The following is a 24,867-nucleotide window of genomic DNA, read 5'->3' as shown; positions in this document are numbered from 1 at the left end:
AGCCAAAGGCAGCGGCTTAACCCACTGAGCCACCCAGGTGCCCACAAAGGTTCTTTAAAACCAGGGACATTCCCCTTTTGCCACTACAATTCAAGATGGTATCCGAGGACGAATCCAGCAAGATAACAAAATGAAAGACATCCAGACTGGAAAGGAAGAAGTACAATATTCTCTGTTCACAGAGTGTTCAAAGATTGAATGACTTTACAAGTGGAAAACCACAAATGTTCCGCAAAAACCCCCCAAAACAAAAAACAAAAACCTGTTAGGACTAGTGAACAAATTGGAGAGTACCAAGATACGAAATGATCACGTGAAAGTCAGTTGCATTTCTGTAACCCTAACAATGAACGATCTGGACAAGAAATAAAGAAAACCAGTTCCACTTATAATAGAATCAAAAAGAATAAACAATTTGGGGATTAACCTAATCATGGAAATGAAAGATGCATATGCTGAAAATGATAAAAACATTGCTCAAAGTCGTTAAAGAAGACATAAATAAATGGAAAGACATCCCGTGTTCATGGATTGCAAGATTTATTATCATTAAGATGCAAATATCCTCCAAAGTGGCCTCCAGAGTCAGCACCGTCCCTGTCAATATTCCAATGACATTTTTGGTAGAGAGAGGAAAAACCCACCCTAAGATTCACGTACAATCTCAAGCTACCTCGAAATGGGCAAAACCATCCTGAGAAAGAAGAAGGACCCTAAGGACCCCCTCTTCCTGATTTCAAATTTAATGCAAAGCTACCATTACCAAAACACGGTGGTATTGGCCTAAAGTCAGACACAGACCAGCGGACTAGAACAGAGACAGAAATAAACACTTCCGCGTACGGCCAGATGATTTTTTGGCGAGGGTGCCACGACCAGTGGGGGAAGGGTGGTCTCTTCAACCAGGGCGCTGGGACAACGGCGTGTGCAAAACAATGAGGTCGCTCTCCTCTACCACCTCAGAGCAGCTGCCTCACAGAGTATCAAAGGACAGGGAGATAGAGCGGGCTGCAGGGGTTTTAGAAGCGAGGGCTGCTCTACAGACCTAGAGAGAAAGGAAGGAAGCGGTGTTGGATGGGGAGGGAGGAGTTGCTGGCATTTTTGAACACCTGCTTTGGGACAGGTGTTTTGCAGAAATGGTTTCCCTTGACCCTCCTAAAATTCCTCTGAAGTAGGTATTACCTAGCATGACGAACAAAATAAAATTAGCCATAATCCTCCAACCTAGAGATGGCCACTGCTATAAATCTCTACATTAAAAAATTTTTTTCCTGAGGCGCCAGTTGGCTCAGTCAGTTAAATGTCTGCCTTTGGCTCAGGTCATGATCCCAGAATCCTGGGATCGAGCCCCGCATTGGGCTCCTGGCTCAGTGGGGAGCCTGTTTCTCCCTCTCCTGCTCACCCTGCTTGTGCTTTCTCTTTCTCTCTGTGTCAAATAAACAAATACACTCTTCAAAAAATGTTTTTCCTTATTAACCTTCTCTTCAAGACTTCGCATGTCCATGGGAACTCACCGGAGCCAGGAAACCATATACATTAGAATCGGTATCATTCAAGCTCTTTTCCCTTGGGCGGCCGGAAACACAGCTACGGTCAACCCCGGCTACGGTCAACCTCGGGAAGCAGGTGGCACGGCTGAATTGCTCTGAGAGCGACCAGCCAAGGGACACCATCTGAAACCACCCAAGTCTGGATTTAAGCCGTAGCGCCCGGGAGGTTTCCTCATTCACGTGCTCAGCGACAGATCGTGAATTAAGGGGCTAGAGTGTAGCCGGTGCCATTCAAGATTCTGGAAATACAGAAGAACGTGACCCTGACCTCCCCGCTCTGGGGCCTTACAACCCAGCAAAGAAAGAGAGCTGTAGGTGACAACGCCGTGACCGGGGCTGTGAGGCTCAAGGACTGGAGAGCCACCACTTCGGGGAGATCAGAGAGGACCTCCTGACGGAGGTGACCGCCCCGACTGTGTGAGGACGTTAGATACAAACTCTGGGCTGAGCGCCAGCGCAGTACAGAGAAGGTGGACACAGGGGGCAGCAGAAAAGCTTGGTTCCAAGTGAGAGGCCACCTCTCTCCTCCCCTTAAGGTGAATGCACAGAAGAGAAAATCCCAAAGCATCGTTGCCCTTCGCGGATGCGCCCCCTTTAACAGTAGAAATTATAGAGGGTGCGCTGCGCCTGAGATAGCCGGTAAATTTTCTCCTTAAGGAATCTCCTCTTGGCAGCGGCGTCGCTCTGCTCTTGAAGCAGCCAGGAATAGTTCTCCCTCTCCTGTAGGACCTGCATCATGGCTTTCTGTAGGCAACTGCCGTTCTCCTGGAGTATGAAATACTGAATTATGAATGGGATCTGGTTGGCCAGACGTTTGCTGGTTTCCTGGAAGAAGGGATAAAGACGTCAGCCGGAGGGGTCTCCACCTGTGGTCGCAGCAAAGCCTTGGGATTCTTGGATCTGTGAGTGATTGCCTCGATAGGTCCTGGGGCACCCCATTGCCATGATCAGCTTTAAGACATGGGAAGGTTCTAAATGGGCTGCCTGAGTTCCACGACCAGGCAGGTGCTCCCTCAAAACTAAGAACCCACCTGGCAGGCTAGCGGACCCGCAGCACACTTCTGGACATCCCCGCCTTCCTGGGAGCTCGCCCCTTTCCTCCTCCAGCCTCATCCCACTCCACCTCCCCAGAGAGACCTCTGGGTCCTGCGATCCCTGGTCCCTTCTGAGAGCAGACTGAGGCCTGCGTTAGTGACCACCTCATTCCCTGTCTGCGTGGGTAGGAGCAAGTTTGCAGGACAGCTGGACTTCACATCTGCGTAACTGCTTTCTACTCTGATTCAGAAAAGGCTTCAAGAGTGGTGGCTCGTGGGTGGCTAAGTCAGGTAGGGTCTGACTATTGATTTCAGCTCTGGTCATGATCTCAGGGTCGTGAGATCGAGCCCCGCATCAGGTCCCTGCTCAGTGCGGAGTCTGCTTCTCTCTCTCTTCCCGCTCCTCCTTTTCCTCCGCCTGAATTTGCTCTCTCTTTCTCGCTAAAATAAATAAATCTTAAAAATAAAGGAAGAAAGGCCTTTAGGAGTTGGGCTCCTTGGCAGGTTAAAAGCTCTCTTCCCTTCTCTGCACTCCACATTTCTGACCGTGTCTGGAAACTCTGGAGGTGATCGGGTCACAGAATTTAAGTAAAGGAATTTTCATTCCAGTTTTGTGCAGCTGGTGAGTCTGAGGCCATTCGAGACCCGAGTGCCTTCTGAACATCGAGGAGAGCTGCATGCTGACTAGTAAAGTTAGTGCTGATTGTATCTCACTGTATTCTGACACTAGCAATTTGGGGATTCATGCATAGCATAAAATATAAAGAACTTTGCCATTGGAATGCGTTTTGAGTACATGCCGTATCCCATTGCAAACCTGATTCCCCAATTCCCGAATTAGTGGAAAGCTCCTAGCCAGGGTTGCAACTATTTGTTGACACCAGGGCTATAACTATAAATGAGATAATATGCGAACATTTATGCCTGCGGAAGGGGCTGCATACCCGGCAGAGACCCTGCCCCGCGAAGCAGCTTCAGTCAGAATGCCCGGGGTCTGCAGGGAGAAGACCCCCGTCCCGGACCTACGTGCTCACCCAGAAATACGCATTCAGGTGCGTCCCAATTTCAGTGATGGACGACATCGAAGACGTATCTTTCGAGAAAGACAGTTTCAACTCGTGATCCGGCATGGGCTTTCCCACCGGGTTGAAAACCTCTTTCCGGACTTGGTTCAGAACCACGCTGTAAATCTCGTCTTGACAGTACACCAGCTGTTCCATCCGGAACTGAAGTCGGATCAGATTTTCCGCTATTTCTGCTTGTCTCGTCTTTAAGTCTTCAATCTTGCTCTGGTTGGAGAAGAGAAAGCACATGACTTCTTGGCTCCCCTTGGTTGGTTTTTTTTTCTCTTTTCCTTTTTTTTCTTAAAGATTTTATTTATTTATTCGATAGCGAGATCACAAGCAGGCAGAGCAGCAGGCAGAGAGAGAGGAGGAAGCAGGCTCCCTGAGAGCAGAGAGCCCGATGCGGGGCTCGATCCCAGGACCCTGAGATCATGACCTGAGTCAAAGGCAGAGGCTTTAACCCACTGAGTCCCCCAGGCGCCCCTCCCCTTGGTTGTTTTAAACACCGTAGGAAGTACTATTATGTTGAGATGGTATTAAACATAATTTCAGGTCAAAGAAGGCCTGTGATTTTACAAAGCGACTCTAGGGGGGCTCCCTGCCCACGCCATGGTGCCCTCTTGCATCCTGTCTCTCTGCCCCTGCAGGGTCCCACCCACTGCTCCACGCGGGTCCTCCCCTCTGCCCTGACCTCCCTTCGCTCCCGCGTCCCCATCTGCCTGCCTCCTCGATGGTGTCTACTCCGTAATTCTACCTCCCTCCCTCCGGTCTCTAACTGGCTTGAATCCACGCCTTCCAGAACAAATCCGCACAAATGAAGACAACGGGGTAACAGCTGGACGGCTGTGTTTCCTGGGAATCCTGCGACTCCTGCATCGCCCCAGCAGCCAGAGGCATTCAGGGAAGAAGGGAAGGGTGACCTGGTGCAGACGAGCCCCTTCTTGGGGTCAGGAGCATGGTGGGGGGCAGGGGGTCAACCGCTGAGACCTGGGAAGGACAGGCAGACCTGGAGAAACAGCGGTCCAGGACCAGGCCTGTCCCCATCCCCTGGGGAGGCACCCGAGGCCTCAGACACAGCCCCTGGGAGAGCTGGAGAGTCCGAAGTCAGACTGGCCAACGGTGTAAAAGGTGACATCCAGCCGTTATGGGAAAATGGCGGAAATTCTCTTTCCTGCTCACCTGAGCTGTGGAATGAGATTCAGACCCACGGGCTCAGCCCTGAGCAGAAGGCTTTTATCGAGAGCCCGGGAGTCGGGTGGGGAGCTGGAGCACCCCTGCTTCCCATCACGGAGGGGGCTTTGGAGCTGTTTCCGTAGAAACCCACACAACTGCGACAATATTTTTAAGTCCAACTGAGAAAGATTTTGGAGTAGGACTAATGGACGATCCTGTCCTTTGTAGCGGGAAGAGGTTCAAAGAAGTGGCCAGTCACCAGGTATGTTCAGAGCACCAGCACCGAGACTGCGGCCCGCGGTAGCTTCCCGCAGACGCCGGCGCTTTGTTCCGTCCCTCCCGGGGAGCGCAGACTACCAGCCGCCGGCCCAGCCAGCCCACAGTTCTAACCTCGGCCTCGAATTTCTAGACAACAGGAAATATCCTGCTTCTTTCAAAGGTTAGACCCCGACCAAAGAGCCAGCAGTACAGGTGACTCGCTCGTAGACCGTGGGTGCTTACCTGGGCTCTTTGATTAAGGTTGGAAAACCCACTAAAATGCTTCTTGGCTGTGTCGGAGAACGTTTGCCGGATGATTTCTGACCCGAGAAAGAACAAGGCATCCATAAATGGCAAGCAGGAGTAAAACGGGTTAGAGACACAGGGAAAAAGGAATCATGTTACATGGGCCCCGTTCCAACCTTGTGCTCCCCAGCTCTACAGACCAGGAGTGAAGGAGGGGACAGTACGTTTTCCCACGGAGAAGCAAAACCACCACCGCCCTGCCCAGGTCCTGTCAATTTCCCGTCCTTGGATGGAGCGTGTGTTATCTCAGGGACCAGCATCCAACTATACCCCATGTGGCTGCGTGGAGGGGTGGGGGATGACCCGAGAACACTCCCCTGACTCTTGTCCTCCCCCCACATATGGTCAAGGAAGAGCTTCCTGCTTGGTTTTGTAATTGCATCCCGACCCCTCCCTTGGAGGCACTGAGCGCTCCAGATGGTAGCGGGCCGGGGTGACCCTACGAAAGGCACTCAGGAGAGCTCCTCACCAACAGCCTTCTGGAGCACGGTGATTGCGGGGTCGACCAGCTGTTCTAGGTACTGGTGCACTATGGTCTGGAACGTCTTGTAGTTGACAAAGCCAAGAAGCTCCTTGCCGCGATACTGCTTTTCATATATTGAGACTTTTTCGTGAATAATATTTTTAACTGCAGGAGAAAACAAATCACCATTAAAAAAATAGAAACATCTTTTTCTTGGAGTCTTGCTTACCCACTGCATCCTAAGGCAATATTCCTAAATGGAGTTTTTTTTAATAATGAAAAAAATAATTATGGTCTCGTAATACTAGTTGAAGGAAAACTGGCTTTTAAGAAACAAAATCGTTATCATATGGAAACGTGTTTTAGTTAAGAGTCCTCAGCCTGAGAGATGAGTTTAGTGTTCGTAACTGGTAGAAGGTACCAGATTCGCTCCACAAAAACAGAACCTTAAATATTATTATAGGATTCACAGATCTCCCAAGAACACGTCCAGATGACAGTTGGAGGAATCCCACCATGGGCGTGAACAGTGGTTATTTTTTTCAGGTGCTAGACACACACACGCACACGCACACACACACACATCACACACCCTGCAGGCATCTGGGCTCCAGCAGAAGGGACGTTGGAACTTCCCCAGGCAGAGCAAGGGGTTCTTATCAAACCACTGACCTCTGCCTTAGGGGCGAAGAGAGGAAGGCACAGGAGGTGAGCAGAACTGTCTAGTCTCAAAGAAGCAAGAAGAAGGCTGGCGGTGGTGGAGTTGTCTCTGGTGGGGACAGTGCGCACACAGATGGCTGGGAAGCCATTATCGATGGCTAAGGGGCCCCTGGTGTCTTGTGTAGCATGTGCGGCTGTTTGTGCGCTTCCTCTGAGCCACGAGGAGCCTCTGGTCCCGAGTTTCGGGGGAGCTTTGTCCCAGGACTTACCTTTTTGGGTATTGGCAGTGAGTACGAGCACCCAGTTCTCAAACTCCTCCCTGATTTTGTTAAATAAGCGGGTCTCTCTCTCCTTGACGACTTCTTCTCCCTCTGTAAGCTTCTCAATGTCCTGATTAAACATCTTGATTTTCTAAATTGAGACAAAGTCATCAGACTGTGCTGTAATGCCATTAAAGAGCCGGGGACTTCCCTGGGGCAGCGGCGTATGGTGGTGGGTGGGCGGAGGGGGGGCGGTCAAGAAACCCGGCAGCCACCCCACCTCCCCAGCCCTCGGGCGGGCAGCTCCCCACGAAACAGGGCTCCCGGCAGGCCACAGGCAGGGATGTATGGGGGGCCACTATCAGGGGGGCAGGCCCCAGGGGAGCGTGCGGCCATCTCCGGGGTCTGGTGACACGGTGGCCCGGTCCTGTGCCGAGTGTCCCGTGGAGCCCCGGGTCATGCTCACGTCGATCAGGAAGAACATCCTGTCGGCCTCGTCGCTGGGGGTGTCGTCTCCACACTGGTGCAGCTCCTCGGTGGCCCTCTGGTGACTCTCCCGAATTTGCTCCTCTAGCAGCGGGAGTGATTTCTGAACAAGGAGCCGGCAATGAAAGCCGCAGCTGGCTCACACTGGCCGACAGGTTTCTTAGACACAGAGTCCCCTGCGAACACTCTCGAGGGGATCTGGAGTTCCTGTTACTGTGTGAAGCCCGTGAACACGGACGCCCGTTGAGGGGCCCCGGGAGGGCTGTGCAGGCACTGAGTGCGCCTACAGCCTGAAGGACCGCGTGCAGGAATTTGCTGTTTCGTTGATGTCGTTGGACTAGGGAGGAATCGGGGCATGGCCAGGTTGGGCTTTGGGTGGTGCTCTGTAGTTAGAGTACAAGAAAGGGTGCCTGGGTGGCCAGCCGATTAAGCATCCAACTCTTGGGGTGCCTGGGTGAGCCTTCGGCTCAGGTCATGATCTCAGGGTCCTGGGATGGAGCTACACATCATCGGGCTCTCTGCTCAGCGGGGAGCCTGCTTACCCCCCTCTCTCTGCCTGCTTCTCTACCTGCTTGTCATCTCTGTCTGTCAAATAAATAAATGAAATCTTTAAAAAAAAAAATCCAACTCTTGGTTTTGGCTCAGGTCCTGAGATCGAGTCCCAGCTTGGGCTCTGTGCTCAGCGGGGAGTCTGCTTGGGATTCTCTCTCTCCCTCGTCCTCTGCCCCTCCCCCTGCGTGCTCTATCTCTCTCCAAATTAATAAATAAAATCTTAAAAAAACTTTTTTAGGAAACAGGTACACTTGCGTATAATGTAAGTTTTCTTTAGTAAAATGTTATGCTGGTGATCATTTGGGTGTTATAAGCAGATAAACGGTGCTACGGTAGAGGAGACGTCTTGGATATCGGTGTCAGGCTGGGAGGAGCCCTAAGCAGTCAGCGATGCTGATGCGAAGCGGGGGGTGGGGGGGGGGGTGGGGGGGGGAGAAGGAAGGACCTCGAGAGGCGCCAGGAGGGCTGTCTTTGGGCCAGGAGCCATTCTGCGCCCTCCACCTCTGGGGATCACTGCAGTCTGGAAGGAGGGGTGCGTGGGGGCTTGCAGGCAGTTTCTGGATTAACAGGGCTCCTCAAAGTATATTCCCTGGACCACCTGGGAAGTTAAAAGGCTGGATTCACTGTCCCCCACCCCCTAGATCTACCGACTCAGAAACTTGGATTGGGACCCGGGAATCTGAGTTTAAATAAGATTCCAGGTGCCTCGTGCACGCAGCTTGAGAAGCTCTGGCCCCTTCCCACCAAACGTTCTTGGAGTCTGTATTTCCTGGCTCGGAAGAATTTATCGCTTTTGTCTGACAGGTTGGTAAAACCACTGACTTTCATTTTCAAGGTTGACGAGGTGTCAGCCTCTTGCAAAAGGAGGCATTTGCTAAGTCAGTGTGCCTTCCTCTCACCCTTCTGAACTGGCTGATCCCACTCCTCCTCCTCTGTGCTTCCCCCAGATTGACGGATTCGACAATTTGCCTCAACAGCCCGCAGCTCTTGCCTCCAGGCTCTGGAAGCTCTGTTGGGAACCTCTGACCGGGAGCGATTTGGTTTTCAGAATGCACTTGCCGATCGGCTTGTGCGGGCAGCTCAGCCATGGCAGGACGAAGGGACTTGGGTAGGCTGTAATTTCTACAAGAGGCAACCCAACCCCGTTGACTCACATGGATGTGCAAGATGAGCTCGTTGGTCAGTCTTTCCGCCACACAGGGCACGGTAGCCTTTCCTTCCTGCAGGAGAGCTCTGAGACAAGACAGAACAAACGGGCTATTCAGGAAGCGCCCTGGTTTTCGGTACTGTCAGGGAAACCTCGCTGAAATGGAGCCGGGAGGCCAGAAGGGGGAGCTCCCATGCCACACCACCGCCCAAGAAGTGTCAGGACCAGAAGACCAGAGGAGACTCCTCAATGGGAGAGAAACCTCGGCTGAGAACCCCAGCCGGAAAGGATGTGAGCTGACTCTCCCACAAGCAACCCACCACCCTTGCGACTCAGCCGACAAAAAACCGTCAGCACCCTGAACGCTTGCCTTCCTCCCGCGGACTGAGTTCCAAACAACCCAAGTCCTCCCTCTTCGCCGTAAGATAACGTTCCTCTCCTTTGTTTGCTGGGCTTGCCTTTGGTTCGGCTATATGGCTCGAATGTCCCAAATCGCAATTCAGTTATTCCCAAATAAATTCATTTTTGCTGGAAAAAAGAACTCACTCTTCTATTTCTAAGGTTGATAACGAATATGATCGTTTTTCCCACTCCGGGCTTTCTGTGTCATCTCCCTAGGGTGACACAGGCCATCGGAAAGCCAAGCAGCGCATTTGAAAGGCAGTTCCTAATTACGGGGTGAGCCCAAACTCGAGCAAGCTGGCTGCTCAAAAGGTTACATTTATTTTCTCTTTTTATCATCTCAACAAACTCGTGAGGTAAGTCATCTTCTTAGCTACAGGACAACCAAAACACTTAACTTCATAGAGGATAAGTGACTCACTCACACTAGTGTTTTGTTTCTTGTAACAATTATTTCCAAATAGCGAAATCCGTCTTGATAAAGAAGAAAAAGGAGGCACTCTGCTTCCTGGTCTCAAATACGTAGTACGGAGCTACGGTAACTGAAACAATACGGTGTTTGCATAAAGACAGGTACCCAGACCAGCGGAACGGAACAGTGAGCCGGAAATAAACCCACGCACATGCGATTAGCTGGTCCGTGTTGGAGGGTCAAGGATATGTAACGGGAACAGTCTCTTCCCCGAAAGATGATGGGAAAACAACAACCGTGTGCAAAAATAGTGCACTTGGATCCATCCATCTCTTACACGACTACACAAAAGTCTGAATAAAGGCTTGAATGTAAGGGGCGCCTGGGTGGCTCAGTCGGCTGAGCGTCAAACTCTTGGTTTCAGCTCAGGTCATGATCTCAGGGTCATGGGATCGAGCCCTGTCTTGGCGGGAAATCCACTTATCCCTCTCCCTCTGCTTCTCCCCCGTCTCCTGCTCTCTCTCTGTGTCTCTCAAATAAATAAATAAATAAATAAATAAATAAATAAATAAAATCTTGGGGAAAAAAATAAACTCCTGGACGAAAACGTCAGGAGAAAAATCTTCGTGATATTGGTCTTGGAAGTGATTTTATGGATACGACACGAAAAACACAGGCGACCGCTGCAAAAACAAACAGGGTTACGTCAACTCCAAAGCTTCTCCAGAGCGATGGAGACGACCAACGAAGGGAAAAGCAGCCCTCGGAGTGAGAAAAGATATGTGTGAGCCACGGAGCTGATAAGGGGTCAGTTTCCAAGACGTACAAGGAACTCCCACAAGTCAACAATGACGACAACAATAAAACCCCCAAAACCGGGAGCCTGGAGGTCTCAGTGGGCTAAGCCTCTGCCTTCGGCTCAGGTCATGATCCCAGGGTCCCCGGATCAAGCCCTGCATCGGGCTCTCTGCTCAGCAGGGAGCCTGCTTCCTCCTCTCTCTCTGCCTGCCTCTCTGCCTACTGCGATCTCTGTCAAATAAATAAATAAAATCTTAAAACAAACAAACAAACAAACCCCACCCGTTTAAAAACAGGCCCAGTTCTCAAACAGAGATCTCTTCCAAGAAGACACACCAAGGGTAAACAGGTCCGTGAGAAAAAGCTCCAAGCCACCGGCATCCAGAGAACACAAACCAGAAGCACAACCACACAGCACTGCACACCCGCTAGGACGGGTGCCATCCCCAGACCCCACGAGCGTCGACAAGGACGTGGAGGCACAGGAGCCCTCGTGCACTGCTGGCCGGAAGCCAACGGTGCAGCCGCTGTGGAGAGCGGTGTAGGAGAATTTATAGAGAAATAAAGCAGTGTCGGAGAAATGATGATACGGAACTGCCGTACAGTCCAGCAATCCCAGTCCTGGGCATTTGGCACAAGAAATGAAGAAAGAGACGTTAGCGCTCCAATGCGCACTGTGGTTCGCTCGACAGACGCGGGAACGAGCTCAGTGTCCGTGGGTGGATGAACGGATAAAGACAAGATGCACAAAGGAATATGGTTCAGCTTTTAAAGAGGGGCGTTTTGGGGCGCCTGGGTGACTCAGTGGTTTAAGCCTCTGGCTTCGGCTCGGGTCATGATCCGAGAGTCCTGGGATCGAGTCCTGCGTCGGGCTCTCTGCTCGGCAGGGAGCCTGCTTCCCCCCCCCCCCCACCCCCGTCTGCCTGCCTCTCTGCCTACTTGTGATCTCTCTCTGTCAAATAAATAAAGTCTTTAAAAAAAAAAAAGAAGGGCGTTCTGACACGCGTTCCCCCACGGAGGAATGTTAAGGACGTCACGCTGATCGAAATAAGCTGTTTCCAGAAGGGCAAAAACCGTCCGATGCCGCCTGCATGATCTGTCTGCACTGGCCAAGCTCACAGAACTAGAGAGTGGAGTGGTGGTCCCAGGTGCTGGGGGACGGGAAACCGGGACTTGCTAATCACCAGGGACGACGTTCCAGGGACGCAGATGAGAACGTTCTGGAGGTGGCTGGTCAGCCTCGTGCCCGTAGTTAGGAAGACGGTGTTGTGCGCTGGACATGTGTTCAGACGGTTAATCTCATGTTAGGTTCTTACCACAATACAGTTAAAGTTAAAAATTCACACGGTGCTCACTAAGCCGCCGGCACGGTTCTAAGGGTTTTACAAATACGTGTGTGTTGAATCCGTGAACAACCGATTTTAAGGGCACGGCAAGGCTCCGTAGCTGGTCCCACAAGACCGTTTTTCAAGTGCTGCTCTGCGCGTTTGTCTCGCAACAGTGAGTCCCTGCCCACAGGCACGCAAAGGTTTCCGCTCGGACGCACAATGACAAAGCACGTCCAAGACTTCCCTTCCCCGCGGACCTGAGTCCTGGTGTTCACAGCGCTGTCCCTGCCCCGGTAACACTGGAACGTGATGGAAACAAGAATCCTGGGGCCCCGCCCCAGACCCGGGGTGAACACATTGACCACGTTGATCTCTCTCACTTGGCCCCCTGTCTTGGCCAGTTCTGGCCTGGAAGGCAGGGCTGGCCTCCACAGAGGGCAGTCCTGGGACGGTCCTAAGGAAGCTCACCTGAAATACGGATGTTTCTGGAAGAACATCGTTTCCTTCTTGGTTGCCTCGGCCAGGCTCAGCTTGTTGGTGATCTCCTCCTGGCCCCGGCACCGCACCATCATGAAGCCCTTCTGCAGACGGTACGTGAGGTTCTGAGCCACCTTCACAACCACGGGTTCCGCACCGCTGTCCACGAGATCCGGTTTGGTCAGGATTCCTGGGGGAGGAGCGGCAAAGACAGCGGAAGGGGTCAGTTTTCTCCTTCCATGTACTTGACTGCCGCTAGGTTCTGGGATCCTGCCTTGGCCAGGACCTGGGAAGCCTTCTGGAGCTCCGACGGTGCAGGGCCTGAAATCCGACTCACGCAGTCCCTCGCCACCCTCTTACCTGTGTCTTTACTTGCTCAAGTAGCCACTTTTTCTTTGGTCTGTCACAGGGGGAAACCCAAAGTCATCTTCTACTCTCTTTGTCCTTGTTTTTAATCTGGGGTGGAATCTGGCCATCGGACTTCTCATTTCCTGAACCTTCCCTGGCATCTAAGTTGCGGGATTTCTCTCTGTTTGACCTTTACCAAGGGTGGTCCTCAAGAGCGTACCTCTACACTGACAAAGAGGTCTGTGTGCGCACAGACCTCCGTGTCCCCAAGGGAGCCGACAGGTCTCTGAACCTGCGCTGGCACCTGCCACCGGGAAAGGAGAGGACCCTCCACCGGGAGGGGCGGCAGCACCATGAAGGCCCCTCCTCGGAGCCAGCAGTCACTCAGGAAAGCCCAGAACGCTGAGCTGGAGTCTGAGAAAGCAGGAAGATAAGAAAGAAGGAAGTTTGCAGTGAGAACTCCCCATCGCTGGGGAGACAGGCCTTCTCACCCAGTGCCTCTGTTTGAAGCTGAGAACCCAAGTAGGAAACTCATGCCTCCTTCGACAGCCTCGGTTCGTGAAGATCGTCTAGTGGCCCAGCTACTGGGCCACAGAGAAGGGCACGGTCAACAACGTTTCTTATTTTTTCAATGAACCCTTTCCTGAGTACGTGACATGTTTATATTGAATTTAAGGATGCCTATTAAGCACTCTGCTTTAGGTATCGAGAAAGGGGCTGGGAACAAGACTGCCAGGTCCCTGGTTTTGTGACTATCCTCTCACCCCCTAGTGGGTAAAAGCCAAATTAGTCTAGAAATATACAAGCAATCAAGAAAAAGCCGAAGGGGGGGGGGTCTGATTTATTTACACACTTAAAGGCCAGCGGGGGGTGTAGTAGGCAAGGCGGGTGTCTGGAGACCCAGTCGAAGGAAGGTTGAGTCATCCAGGCAGGAGACGATGGGGTCTGGTCTAGTGGTGAGCACAGAGACGGAGAGGAGTGGACAGACTTGGCTTAGTTTTGGAGACAGAGTCATCGGGACTGTAGATGAATCAGACATGGAAGCCGGGGAAGGAGGTGTCAGGTGTGACTCTTAGGTTTGGCTCTAGAACTTGGCCGGCAGGTGCGGTGCTGTGAGTGAGGAGAAGCCGTGGGAGGGAGGAGAGCTGGGGGGTTGGGGTGTCGGGAGCGGTCTTTTGGTCACGTTCCACTGGAGACATTCAATGGACATCCAAGTGGAAATGTCGATTCCAGGGAACGGGAAGGGTTACAAATTTAGGTCTGGGAGTTGCCAGCACAGAGAGAGACTTAAAGCCGGTCAGCTTGCCTAATGAGCACGTGCGATAGAGGGGAGATCTCAGAACCACGTTTTGGGTTTCCGATACTTAGAGGTCAGAGAAGGGAAGGAACAACCAGACAAGACTAGGAATGTGACCTCCAGTGGCCAGTGAAGGTTGGTGACCTGGAAGACAGCGGGCCGTGTTACAGCAAAGGAGGGAGAGATTCCGAGGAGGGAGTGGTCAGCCATCGGACTGGGTCTGAGGGGGAGGAGACGGGGACAGAGAAAGGACTGCATGCGTGTCAGCACGGAGGGCATTGGCGACTTTCCAGATGCCATTTCTGTGCCATGGTGGCCATAGGAGTCCCACTGGAGCTGGCCAAGCCGGCACCATGCGTGGAACAGTGGGCGGGTTAGGGGATGGACTGGCGGGCCTGCAAATATATGGGCTCCCAGTTGTTTCTGCAGCTTGGCGTTATGTAAACCTCTACTCAATTCGTCATCAACCTCGTTCTAGTTGCGCCCGTCCCAAGTACTGTACGGACAGGCATTCGGTTCTCTTTCTAAAAATCGTGGAAAAGTCTGTATAATTCGTGCGTGCAACAGAATAATGCAGCTAATGAAAATCAGCTGCTTCCTCCTTCACTCCATCTTCAGGTTTCCTGTTTTTAAAAACCACGTATTTTTAAAAATCATGGTAAAATCTACATCACATAAAAGTTACTGTTTGGGCCACTTTAAAGTGGACAGTTCAGCGGTGTCCATATCCTCACCATTGTGAAGTCCCTGCCTCTCACCCCCTGCCCAGGATTTGCTTCATCTTGCAGAACTGAAACTCTCTGCTCACCCACTAACTCCCGACCACCTCCCCTTCTATAGACCTACTCATATCCAGATAGCTGACCCTACGAGACAGATGATGTCACCTGGTGTGGCCATCACTGAGGCATCCTTCCTGACTTAGGATCGAGAGAGGACACAGAGCACGGAGGCATGACAACCAGGGCCCCAAAGCCTGAGTGTCCTGTCGGACTTGGTGTGTTGGTGATGTTTGCGGAAGTCGATAGGTAACAGCGCACCAGGGGGGTCCCGCACAGAATGAAATGATATGCTGAAGGTCTGTGCCCCTAATATTCATTTCTGTCCTTCCTGGAAAACCAGGCATTTATTTGGGAAGAAACAGAAAAGGCAATTACACGTCAGGTATGCGTTTCATCAGGAAACGACCTACAAAGTTTAGGAGGGTCAGCTCCCTGGGTAGGCGGAATGACTGAGGAAGAAGTGATGGTGAGTGACGGAATTACTAATAAAAAAAAAGAGCAGCTCTCCTTTGCTGAGAAAATACTACATGCTTGGACCTATGGACCATGCTATACGATATTTCTTCATGGAATCCTCCCAACCACCCAACGCATAGGTAGGACTGTGATACCAGTTTGTGGATGAAGATGGGGAGGTCGGAGAGGTTAAATATATTACCCAAGGCTCTGTAGCCTTTAAGTGCTAGAACAAGGATTCAAACCCAGACTGTGTGTGCTCTCAAGTCAAGTTCCCTGTAACACCTTCCAGGGTGAATTTTTTTTTTTAGAAGATATTTAAGAGAACCCAGCTCCCCACAAAGACTTCTGCTTGAACACCAATTCTGCAGACTCTCATGCCCCAACATCAGCCCGGTAGAATGTTCCCTGAGACCTTATGAAGGTCCTTGCCATGTACCAACAGGTTCCAAGACCTTTAACTGTGGAACAGCAGAGCTGATGGGCTGGTCAATTTCTTCCTTCCAGACCACTGTGGGAGAGCAGATAAGGCAGTTCTGGCCCCCCATCCGGAAGGTTTTGCAAACATCAATGAGGGCCAGGAGGAAAGAGGATGAAGACCCTCCAGGCTCTGGTCACATCTGTCACCCTGACTGTGAGTGGAGATTGCCATCGGCAGTGGGTGAAGGCGTCCTAAGCCTATGGAGCTTCTGCAGGGAAGAGGGCTACGTTCTGCGAACTTCTAAATATAGAAGTCTCCCCTTCCTCCCTGTCCTCTGGAAGCTTGGTTCCGTCTTCTTACCTATGGTCCTGTCTCCGTTGGGGTCCACCTCCTGAGCCATGCTCAGCGCCTCTGTCGTGGCGATGTCCACGTTGCAGGGGACCACCACCAAGTTGATGGTCTCCTGCCTCTGAATGTACTTCTTGATGAGTGCCTTGATCTGATGGAAAAATAAAAATCACACAAAGGAAGAGGATATCTCCGGTTAACCAACAGCCCGGCTAGAGAGGTGTGATGGCAACAAGCCAACTTCCAAGAGCATGAACCAGTTTTCACTCTTCGGGGCGTTGATGTGGCCCGTCCCCTTCCACAGGCAAGCTTGTACCATCTGCCTTTACTGGGTTCTCTGCTGATTTCCTACGTCCCTTCAGAACCTGCCCCCCTACACTGATATTTCTTCTTTCCCGCCGACTCTCTGGTCCCTGTAGCCAGACTAGAACTCTCCTTCTTCTCCAAGGCTCTCCTGTGATGCTTCTCTTACAGTGTTTGGTATGTGTCCTGTTTGCCCTGGGAGCCCGGGGGTACCTTTGTGAGCTCTCAGTCCCCATGCCGAGTCCCCCATGGTGCCCCAAGTGGCAGGTGCTCAGTGCCTTCTACCATAGTATCTGATGTTGATAATATCCCTCCACGTGTTCATCCCCAATATCAATGTCTTTTTCTGGAGTTTGTTCTTGGAAGGAATCTAGCTCACTCAAATTTAGAGAAATCCAATAAAACTTCTTAGAATCTGTAGGCAAAAGAGAGATGTGGGCAGCACGAGCCTTACATATCGAATTTCAAAATATTTTCCCCTCGGACAGTGCAGACCAACATGGAGAAAGCCAGCACCTAGGGACACAATTTTGTATATTCGGGTGCAATTCCCACAGAGTTTTTTCTCTTATGATGCCCCAGGAAATTATTCTGTTGCGCAAGGAAATAATCCTGCACAGCCACAAATAGGAAACTTGCGTCATGTAAGTGCAGGCTAGCGTCGTAGAGACAATTAAATGATGGGGTCGAATAAAGATGACAAACACCAAGAGGCCCCGTGAGGTCCTAGCTGTGGGAAAATTTCCCTGAGTAAAGTTACAATCAACTCCTATAAGCTACCTAATAGCATCAACTCATGTCATAGAATAACATTATGGACTAAACTCACATTGAACGTGAATTATCTTTAAGTTAAAATAAAAGTCGTCTTCTTGGTGGTCTCTGTTCCCTCCGCTGCACCCGAGGGCAGCACCTGTTCTGCCGAGGTCTGTGAGCCAGCACCCCACCCCGGGCTCTCCTTGTCAGCACCGTGGACAGTTCAGGACACATAGCTCTTTGCTGCAGGGGGGTTAGCTGGTGCGTTACAGAATAAATTTAGCTGCGTCTCTGGTTTCTACCCACTGCATGCCGGTAACAGCCCCTCTTTCCCAAGCCGTGACAACAGTAAATGTCTCAGATCCTGGTGACGTCCCTTGGCAGGGGGGGATAGGCTCGGGGTAGGAATCACTATGGGAAACACACTTCTTCACCTTTTTTCATGCAATGAACATGACGGGCACCCCCAGGTGGTAGGTCCATTCCAGGATGCAGAGGTTCATGAACCCACAGGTGATGTCCCTCGGGAGTCTTTGTCCCAGGAGGGAACACAGACACTCAACAGGGACGGTAAACAGAAGTGGAAGGACCAGGTGCGGGGTACTGGGCATCAGGGAGGGAATCCCAGTGAAGGTGGCTTTTGGGAGAGCTCTGGAGGAAGTGGGGGAAGGCGCCCCGTGGAAATCTGGGCAGGGGGAGCATTTCAGAGAGAGGCAGGAGAAGGTGCAAAGCTGGGGGGCTCGAGGACTGTCAGGGACTCGGGTGTGGCTGGAGCAGGGGAGGAACGGGACACAGTGACAGGTGTGGCCCATGAGCTCATGCGGCCGGAGCACATCGGATGCGGGGAACTTTCATGCTGATGGACCCGGAGCCACCAGAGAGCCTTGGGGAGTGACAGCCTCTGCTCCATGCCCTGCGCACGGCTCTTCTGTTCTCCTCCCCAACCACCCCCAGCCAGAGCCCCAGGGTCGGGGACCAGGGCTGGGGACCAGAGCCAGGACCAGGGCCAGGGACCAGGGACCAGGTCCAGGGTGGCGGCACTCCAGAGCCCTGGGCCTGCCCGCCCAGACCAGGAAGTCTCCCTGTCTCCAGCTGGGCCCATTCCCAAGTTCCAGAAAAGCTCACCTGCAGCCCAATGTCCCGGGGCTGGTTTCCCACAGGAACCCGGGTGATGCCGGGGAGGTCGATGAGGGTCAGATCCGGAACCTCGGGGGAGGTGATGTCCACGCTAATGAGCTCATGGCTGATGCTGACTCCATTCCCAGCTAAGGTGTTCTGGGCTGCGGAGGCCGAGGCAGGGGGCAAACCCAGAGTCCAGATTAACAACCCCTCCAAGGATATGCCGAGAGCCCCTGGTGCTTAGGAAACACTTCACAGAGGCCTGAGGAGAGGTCTCTGAGGCCACGTGGGGGGCCACTGAATGCATAGACCTCACCCCTGCCCCGGGGTGGGAAACATACCATACGCTCACGATGGGACGACGAAAGGGTTCTGTTCCCTTCGTGCTTTTTAATATTTTCCAGGGCATGTTATAGTGGCTTCAAGCACGGCTGCAGATGCTTCCACACCCCCCCCAAAGGTGAGCCCTTGTGTGGGGGCCGGACATAGGGACCTCTGTCCCAGGACAGAGATGGGGGGAGTGACCGTGCGTGACCAGCAGGAAGGAAACGCTGTGGCCGCCACCTGCTTTCTCTCGCATGGCTCACTCTGCAGGAAGCTGGCCGCCCTGTCCTGAGGACACCAAGTATCTCCACTGGGTCACAGGGTTCAAAGACAGAAGTAAGTTTCCGTTTCGAGCTGGGCTCAAGCTCTGCCGGTGCAGCAGGACGGCCTCCGTCCTCCTAGAGGGTGGCCCACGGACGGACGGGGTCCCTGGGTCGGGGGTCTGAAGGTGTCAATAAAGACAGCCATCGGTGCGGAGTTTCCGTCCCATCCGCAAGCCAGGACAGGTGTGGGGAGGAAGGACAGACATGCGGATGTGGGCACGAGAGCATCGCAGAGCAAACCTCGCAGCCAGAAGGAGGACATGTGGGCGGAGCTGAGACTGTCTCCCCCCCCGCCCCCCCGACTCTCACTGTCACTCTCCAGCTGCCCGGCTGTGCGTGCCCTTGCTTGCCCGTCACCCACAGTGATGTTCAGATGCCCTCGGGAAGACAGGGGCCACCAGATAGGTCCCTGGGATCTCACCCCTAGGGGTGAGCTAGGAAAAACCAGCCTTCCCGCAGGCTGTTGGTGCCGCGACCAGAACAGGGACCGACTCAGACGCCTCGTGCACACATCTCAGAGCCACGGCCTGCTGCATGCACGTGGGGCCCGAGCCGTCACGGGGAGCCCCTTGGTTCAGAGGGCCCCCTGCCTGGTTTACTAATCTGCTTTCACGGTCTTGAAATTCTTAGTAATTTTGAATGGGGGTAGGTCTTGGAGTCTGACTCGGTGCAGAGTGCCCGAGTCATGTAGCCCACCCGGCTCCAAGCGTGGCTCCTCGCACTCTGGGCACATAGGACCCATTGTGGTGCCTGGTTCAAGTCCAGATTCGGACCGGGCGGGTCTGGGGTGTCTCCCTGAGACTCTGCAGTGCCAACGAGCCCCTAGACAGAGTGGCTGCTGCAGACCGGATGAGGGCCCGGGGCTGGACCGCCTCGGGAAACCCGGAAATGAGAGGAAGCTGGGATGGTCTGGAGGAGGGGGAGGGGCGGGCCAATGTCAAGAGACACATGTGCCAAGGACAAGGATACAGAGGTCACTGGTCACCGGCTCAAGGGGAAGCATGGAGACCTAAGAACGATGCTTCCCCATCATCTGGCCTTGTTCCTAAGGGTGGGCTCAATACCCACCTCCCTTCCTCCCTCTCCTCTTGGAATTAGCCATGGAGCCACCTTGGAACAGAGAGAGGGTCCTGGAGCATCAGGGCTGGAGAAGCCTTCTCCCTCCGGCAGGGCGGCGGGGCGAGCACAAGAACGGGGAGGACAGGACTTCCCCGTTCTGGAGGCGGTCCCTCTGCTGAGCCATTTGAGGCCTGCAGGTGTGGGGTTCTGGGGGATCTGAGCCCGGGAAGTCACGGGGAGAGGCCGTGTTTGTTATGAGTCGCATGGAGCCCCTCCACGTTCTGAATTAGCTTTAGTAATCTGCAGGACAGTGGCTCAGGACAATGGTGACGGGGACAGTGGGGGGGGGGTGTATTCTGTGGGAGGTACTGCCCAGAGGAGGGGACAGCATGGGAGGCAGGAGGACCGACACATGGAAAAGCCCGGGAGGAAGAGGCCCCATGGCCAGGCGGGAGAGCAGGGAAGCAGCCCCCAGAGCCACACCTGCAGAAACCCCGGGCCTCCTACCTTTGAGGATCTCCTTCTCCACCTGGGAGGGGTCCTGGAGCTGGACCTCCTTGGTGCCGTAGCTGATCCGACCCTTCCACGCGCTCTCCTGCAGCTGCCTCTTCAGCTTCAGCAGGAGCGGGCACCTGGTCACGATCCCTGAGACAGTGTCCCCGACATGCTAAGTTCCCTTGAAAAGGAGGGTTTGCAGGTGCCCTTTTCCCTTGCCCCCAAAGAGCTGCCCCGACGTCCCGGGAGTCCTCGTCTGAAGTTTTGGTCCGTCTCCAGGGCTGGGTAGGGACAGGGGCTCGGATTGGGTGGGCACAAAGGGGCACAGGTCTGAGGAAAGAGACATTTGCCGCCGTGCCCGCCAGCCCCGACCCGGGGCCCTGTGCTCTGTGGTCACTGAGCCTCCAGGCCGACCACAGCCACCATCCCCACTGTGTTGCTCTAGAAGTCACACAAGCCCGAGCTGAGGCTCTGTGTGTCCGAGGGCTCCCCTGGACGCCTGAGCTGGAGTCCCACCTTGGGCTTTGGCCCCGGGACCAGCCTTTGTCCGGGTGGCCGCAGAGGGTCGCGGACAGATGGATGAGTGGAACAGTGAGACTTGTCTCACCTCTTCCAAGCGCCTCACACTTGGGGTTGGTGGGGAGAAGGCAGCTAGAGCCAGGGCAAGAGTCGGGACGTCCGAAGGAGGCTGTTCAAGGGCATTTGCAGGGTTCAAGGCTGGAACCTCCCTGAGCTGCTTGGGGCTGGGCGTTCCTATTGCAAAGTCCTGAGCATTCCACCTGTCTATACTGCCGGCCCTCTAAGGGCAGCATCGTCTCCTCCTCCAGCCCAGGACCAGCAAGAGCTATTGATGGGAAAGAGGGCCAGGAATCCGGGGGCCGCGAGGGACTCCCCCGCCACACACACATCTGCTAGCCCAGGCCATGCGCTACAGACCTAAGCCTTCCAGGGCCTGCCCAAGAAGACGCCAGCCCCCCAGGGATGCCTTGTGGCCCGTGGGTGACCCAGCAGGCTGCAGAGCGAAGCTGGCCCCGGGTGCTTACCGCTGCCTCTGGGGAGGGCGACCCCCGACAGAGCCTCCAGCACGGAGCTCTTGCCCGAGCTCTGGTCTCCGATGACGGCGATGGCGGGCAGGGCCAGGTCCTGCTCCACGCCCAGGGCCCGCAGGGAGTCGATGAGGTCGATGTAGGGGCGCACCCTCTCCTCGTACTGGCTAGCCAGCCTGTGCTCGGGGCCCTGGAAAAGGCATCTCCTTTTCCAGCGCCGCCAAGAATTTGGGGCAGGATGTATGCCTCCCCTGATGCTGGGGTGCGGACAGGAGGTGAGTGGGCCCCAGGGAGTTCCCCGTATTCTCCTCCTGCAGAGGCTTTGCTTCCGCTGATGTGGGGTAGCTGGCTGGCAGGTGCCTCACTGAACAGGCAGAAAGCACCCAGAGGTGGGAGCACCTGACCGGAGTGGGGACAGGAACCAGGCCCTGGGCTGCTGAGCAGGGGCGGGGCTGGGAGTGGGGTGGGTTAGCCATGGTGATGCTGACTAAAGCATCTCCTCCCGGAGAGAGGGAGGAAACACTGGCCCTTGGGACAGAAGCCCCAGGCTTGCTGCCCCAGAGATTGGGTATGTCCAGGTGATTGCTGGCGGTGCCTGGGAGACCCAGGGGCACCGGCTTTACTGGCAGGATTGGACCAGACTTGTGGGTTTACAGCCATGACTGGGGAGCTCACCTCTGGCCGGGAGCTGGAACACACCCTTCCTGATGTCCCTCTGAGTGACCTACCTTTGTCTTCTGTTGGGCCCTGCTTCCTTCTGGCTGCTGTGGGTTCAGTGTCATGGAGTGGAACACTTTGGTGAGGTCAGCTGGGTCCCGCCCCCCGACTTGATGCTTTGGGGGATACATGGTGTGTCCTGTTGCCTCTCCAGATGGTGGCGGCTGTGGCTGGAAGAAGTTCATTTCCTTTTTTGGTTGCTGTTGGGGAGGAAATATCTTGGGCCTCCAGTAGGGGCAAGAACTGTGGGCCTTAGACATGGGCCTTCACCCAGTCAGAGCTGGGGGCTGTGCTCTCTGCTGCTTAGCGCCACCCTTGACAAACTCTGCAAAGACACAGGAGGGCAGAGTGGCCCGTCGTCCCTGGGCAGTCCCCTCCCAGCCCGACCTTGGCCAGCCCCGCAACTCCACACCACGCACCCCTGTCTGCAGACCGGGGGGAGACCTCAAGAACAAATCTGTTGACTTATTTCATCTTAAATAAGAAAATCACGCAAGTTCTATTAACCTCCGCAATATGTACACAGAATAAATTCCTTTGCAGAGGGCCAAGGTGGAGGACTTTGCTTTCCTGGTGAATCATGGGCTCCCTGTTGTCCAAGGGTGAAGGACACGATCCGCCTGCGCACTGTTCCCAGCGGCGGCAAGCAGGCGCACAAGGGAATCGTGGGGACTCGTACGGCTGTGGGCCTTGCCATGCTCCTTGGCTCTCATTCCCAGAGTCTTATATTGCCTTATTCTTGTTTTCAGATTTTGCAAGCAGAAAGAATTAGAAGGTCTCCAGAAAAAGAAAGACGAGATGCAGCCTTCTTGACATAAGAAAGGCCATTTCAGGCCCCGGCCACCCTGGGATCTGGGCCTGACCAGCACTACTCGCCCGGAGCACATTTTTTGCGGAACCTCGGGAGATACATCGAAATTGCAGAGGAACAGAACCCGGTGGTTAAGGATTTTAGGGGAAGAGAAGAAGGCAAGGACGAGCGGCCACTGGCAGCCCAGGAGACAGCGCAATGGTATCGGGGACATCGATCAGTGGTGAAACTCCCAGGGCTGGTTCAGAAGTAAAGATTGGCCCAGGGGCCCCCGTGTTCACCAGCCTGGAAGCGCTCCAAACCCTCTCCTTTGGGGTTTTTACGGTGGTGTCATTGCACAGACCTGACAGATGAAATCACTGACCCCTGGAGACTGCTTCAAATTCCAACCACTCTCCCTCCCCCCAGGTCAGGGGGGTTGAATGAAAGTTCCCTCAGGAGTCGCTGGCCAGTCCCACCCTTGGAGGCTACCTAAAGTCCTTATTAACATTAGGAGCTCTGTGTCAGGAACAGGACGAAGATCAAATTAGATATATATATATATATATATATTTTTTTTCCTGGTATTTGTAATATGTTGCAGAATGATCACTGCAGTAAATCTAATTAACATCGAGTCAACAGTTTTTCTTCTAATAAGGACTTTTAATATCTCCTTTCTAAGCAACTCTCGAATACGCACTACAGCGTTGTTAACTGCATTACTGACTGTGGGATGTAACATACAGCCGGGGACGAGAGTTAACTCGCCTCGTTACAACTCACAACATCACAGGGGCGCAGAGCCCCCCGCCCCCCCGACGCGTTAGCGAGAAACCACCCAGAAACCGTCCCAGAAACCACCCCTTTGTGGCCACAAGGTTTTGGTCAGCTCCAGGGAGGGGGGCCGCCTGTGCCTCCAGACCAGCCGCGTCCTCTAGAACGCACCCTGGGCGTGCAGGGGGCCCCCACGCCACCCAAGCCTCCCCGAATCTCCCAAGGGGGCCCCTGCAGAAACTTGTCTTTCTGCCTGCCGCCTTCAGGCACAAGCCACGGTCCCCGGGAAATCCTTTGGAAAGGTACATCTGCGGCAGAAAGGCACGGTCCTCCCTGCACAGCCGCCCCGGAGGAAGGGACCCCTTACCTCGGCGCCTTCTTGCCTTCTTCGCAGCGCCCTCCCGCAGCAGGAGAGTCATCCGGTCCTTCCTTGCTTCCCTTTTATATGCTGTGCTGCTCACTCCCCCTGAGCATCGCCGAGAGAAATGAAACCAGATATCCGGAGCACAGAAACGAAACCGAAACCGAAAAAGCAGCACGCTGTCCCTCCAACCCCGCCCCCTGGAGTTCTCAGCAGGATTGTCCTGGAGGGCTGGGGCGTGGGGGCAGATGCCTGGGCTGGAGGGCTGGAGCATCGGGGATGCCGGCTTCTGGGGGAGGCTGGTGTCAGGAAGAACTTGGACATCCAGGGACTTAGAGCAGCACGTCCCCTAGGACCTTCCGCGATGATGGCAACGTTCTATTCTTTGTGCCCAATACAGGGGGGCACCTGCATAGCTTGAAGCATCCTGAACAAGGCCAGTGAGCCTGAGGATCTGACCGTCTTAGTTTCATTCTGATTCACTCAGCCCCTCACATGCGGCTCCCACACTGCCGCACCTGCATGTCTGTGATCTGAACGCTCTGAGGGGTCCAAGGGCAGCAGGCCTGAACCACCCCTGACCATCCTCATCCTCTCCCCGCGGGAAGCCCTGCAGGCCCAAAGGAGGGAACTCCGCAGCTCCCCGAAATAACCTATTTGTTCAGTGCACACCCCCACACTCCGGGGGGGGGGGGGTCCCTGCACTGGGAGAGCTCTCTGCTGGGCCGGGAAGAGGGCAGAGGCCAGACTGGAGGGGGCTCCCAGTTGGGAGCTC

At 54.0% G+C, this 24,867-nt stretch overlaps 1 protein-coding gene across 3 annotated transcripts; it reads right to left on the bottom strand.

Moving 5' to 3' along the window:
- Positions 1–523: 523 nt before the first annotated feature.
- On the bottom strand, positions 524–24,208 carry MX2 (MX dynamin like GTPase 2). 3 transcript variants are annotated; one of them, XM_046001617.1, is made up of 14 exons: positions 24,099–24,208; positions 22,176–22,334; positions 21,445–21,637; positions 20,414–20,551; positions 18,207–18,361; positions 16,035–16,173; positions 12,362–12,560; positions 8,961–9,039; positions 7,235–7,357; positions 6,778–6,919; positions 5,855–6,013; positions 5,323–5,399; positions 3,619–3,873; positions 524–2,375 (listed from the first exon to the last, which is right to left on the bottom strand). In XM_046001617.1, the coding sequence occupies exons 2-14, from the start codon at positions 22,293–22,295 to the stop codon at positions 2,145–2,147; spliced, it is 2,010 nt and encodes a 669-aa protein (XP_045857573.1). In that variant the 5' UTR covers positions 22,296–22,334; positions 24,099–24,208; the 3' UTR covers positions 524–2,144. The 3 variants fall into 3 exon arrangements, with proteins under 3 accessions (XP_045857573.1, XP_045857570.1, XP_045857572.1); XM_046001614.1 differs by having other exon boundaries at positions 22,176–22,489; positions 24,099–24,192; XM_046001616.1 differs by having other exon boundaries at positions 22,176–22,364; positions 24,099–24,182.
- Positions 24,209–24,867: the final 659 nt, after the last annotated feature.

This window comes from Meles meles, chromosome 4, assembly GCF_922984935.1.
Source record: "Meles meles chromosome 4, mMelMel3.1 paternal haplotype, whole genome shotgun sequence".
In the NCBI taxonomy this organism is placed as follows: Eukaryota; Metazoa; Chordata; class Mammalia; order Carnivora; family Mustelidae; genus Meles; species Meles meles.
The sequence above is the reverse complement of the archived record's forward strand: the minus strand, read 5'-3'. Positions and strand labels throughout refer to the sequence as shown.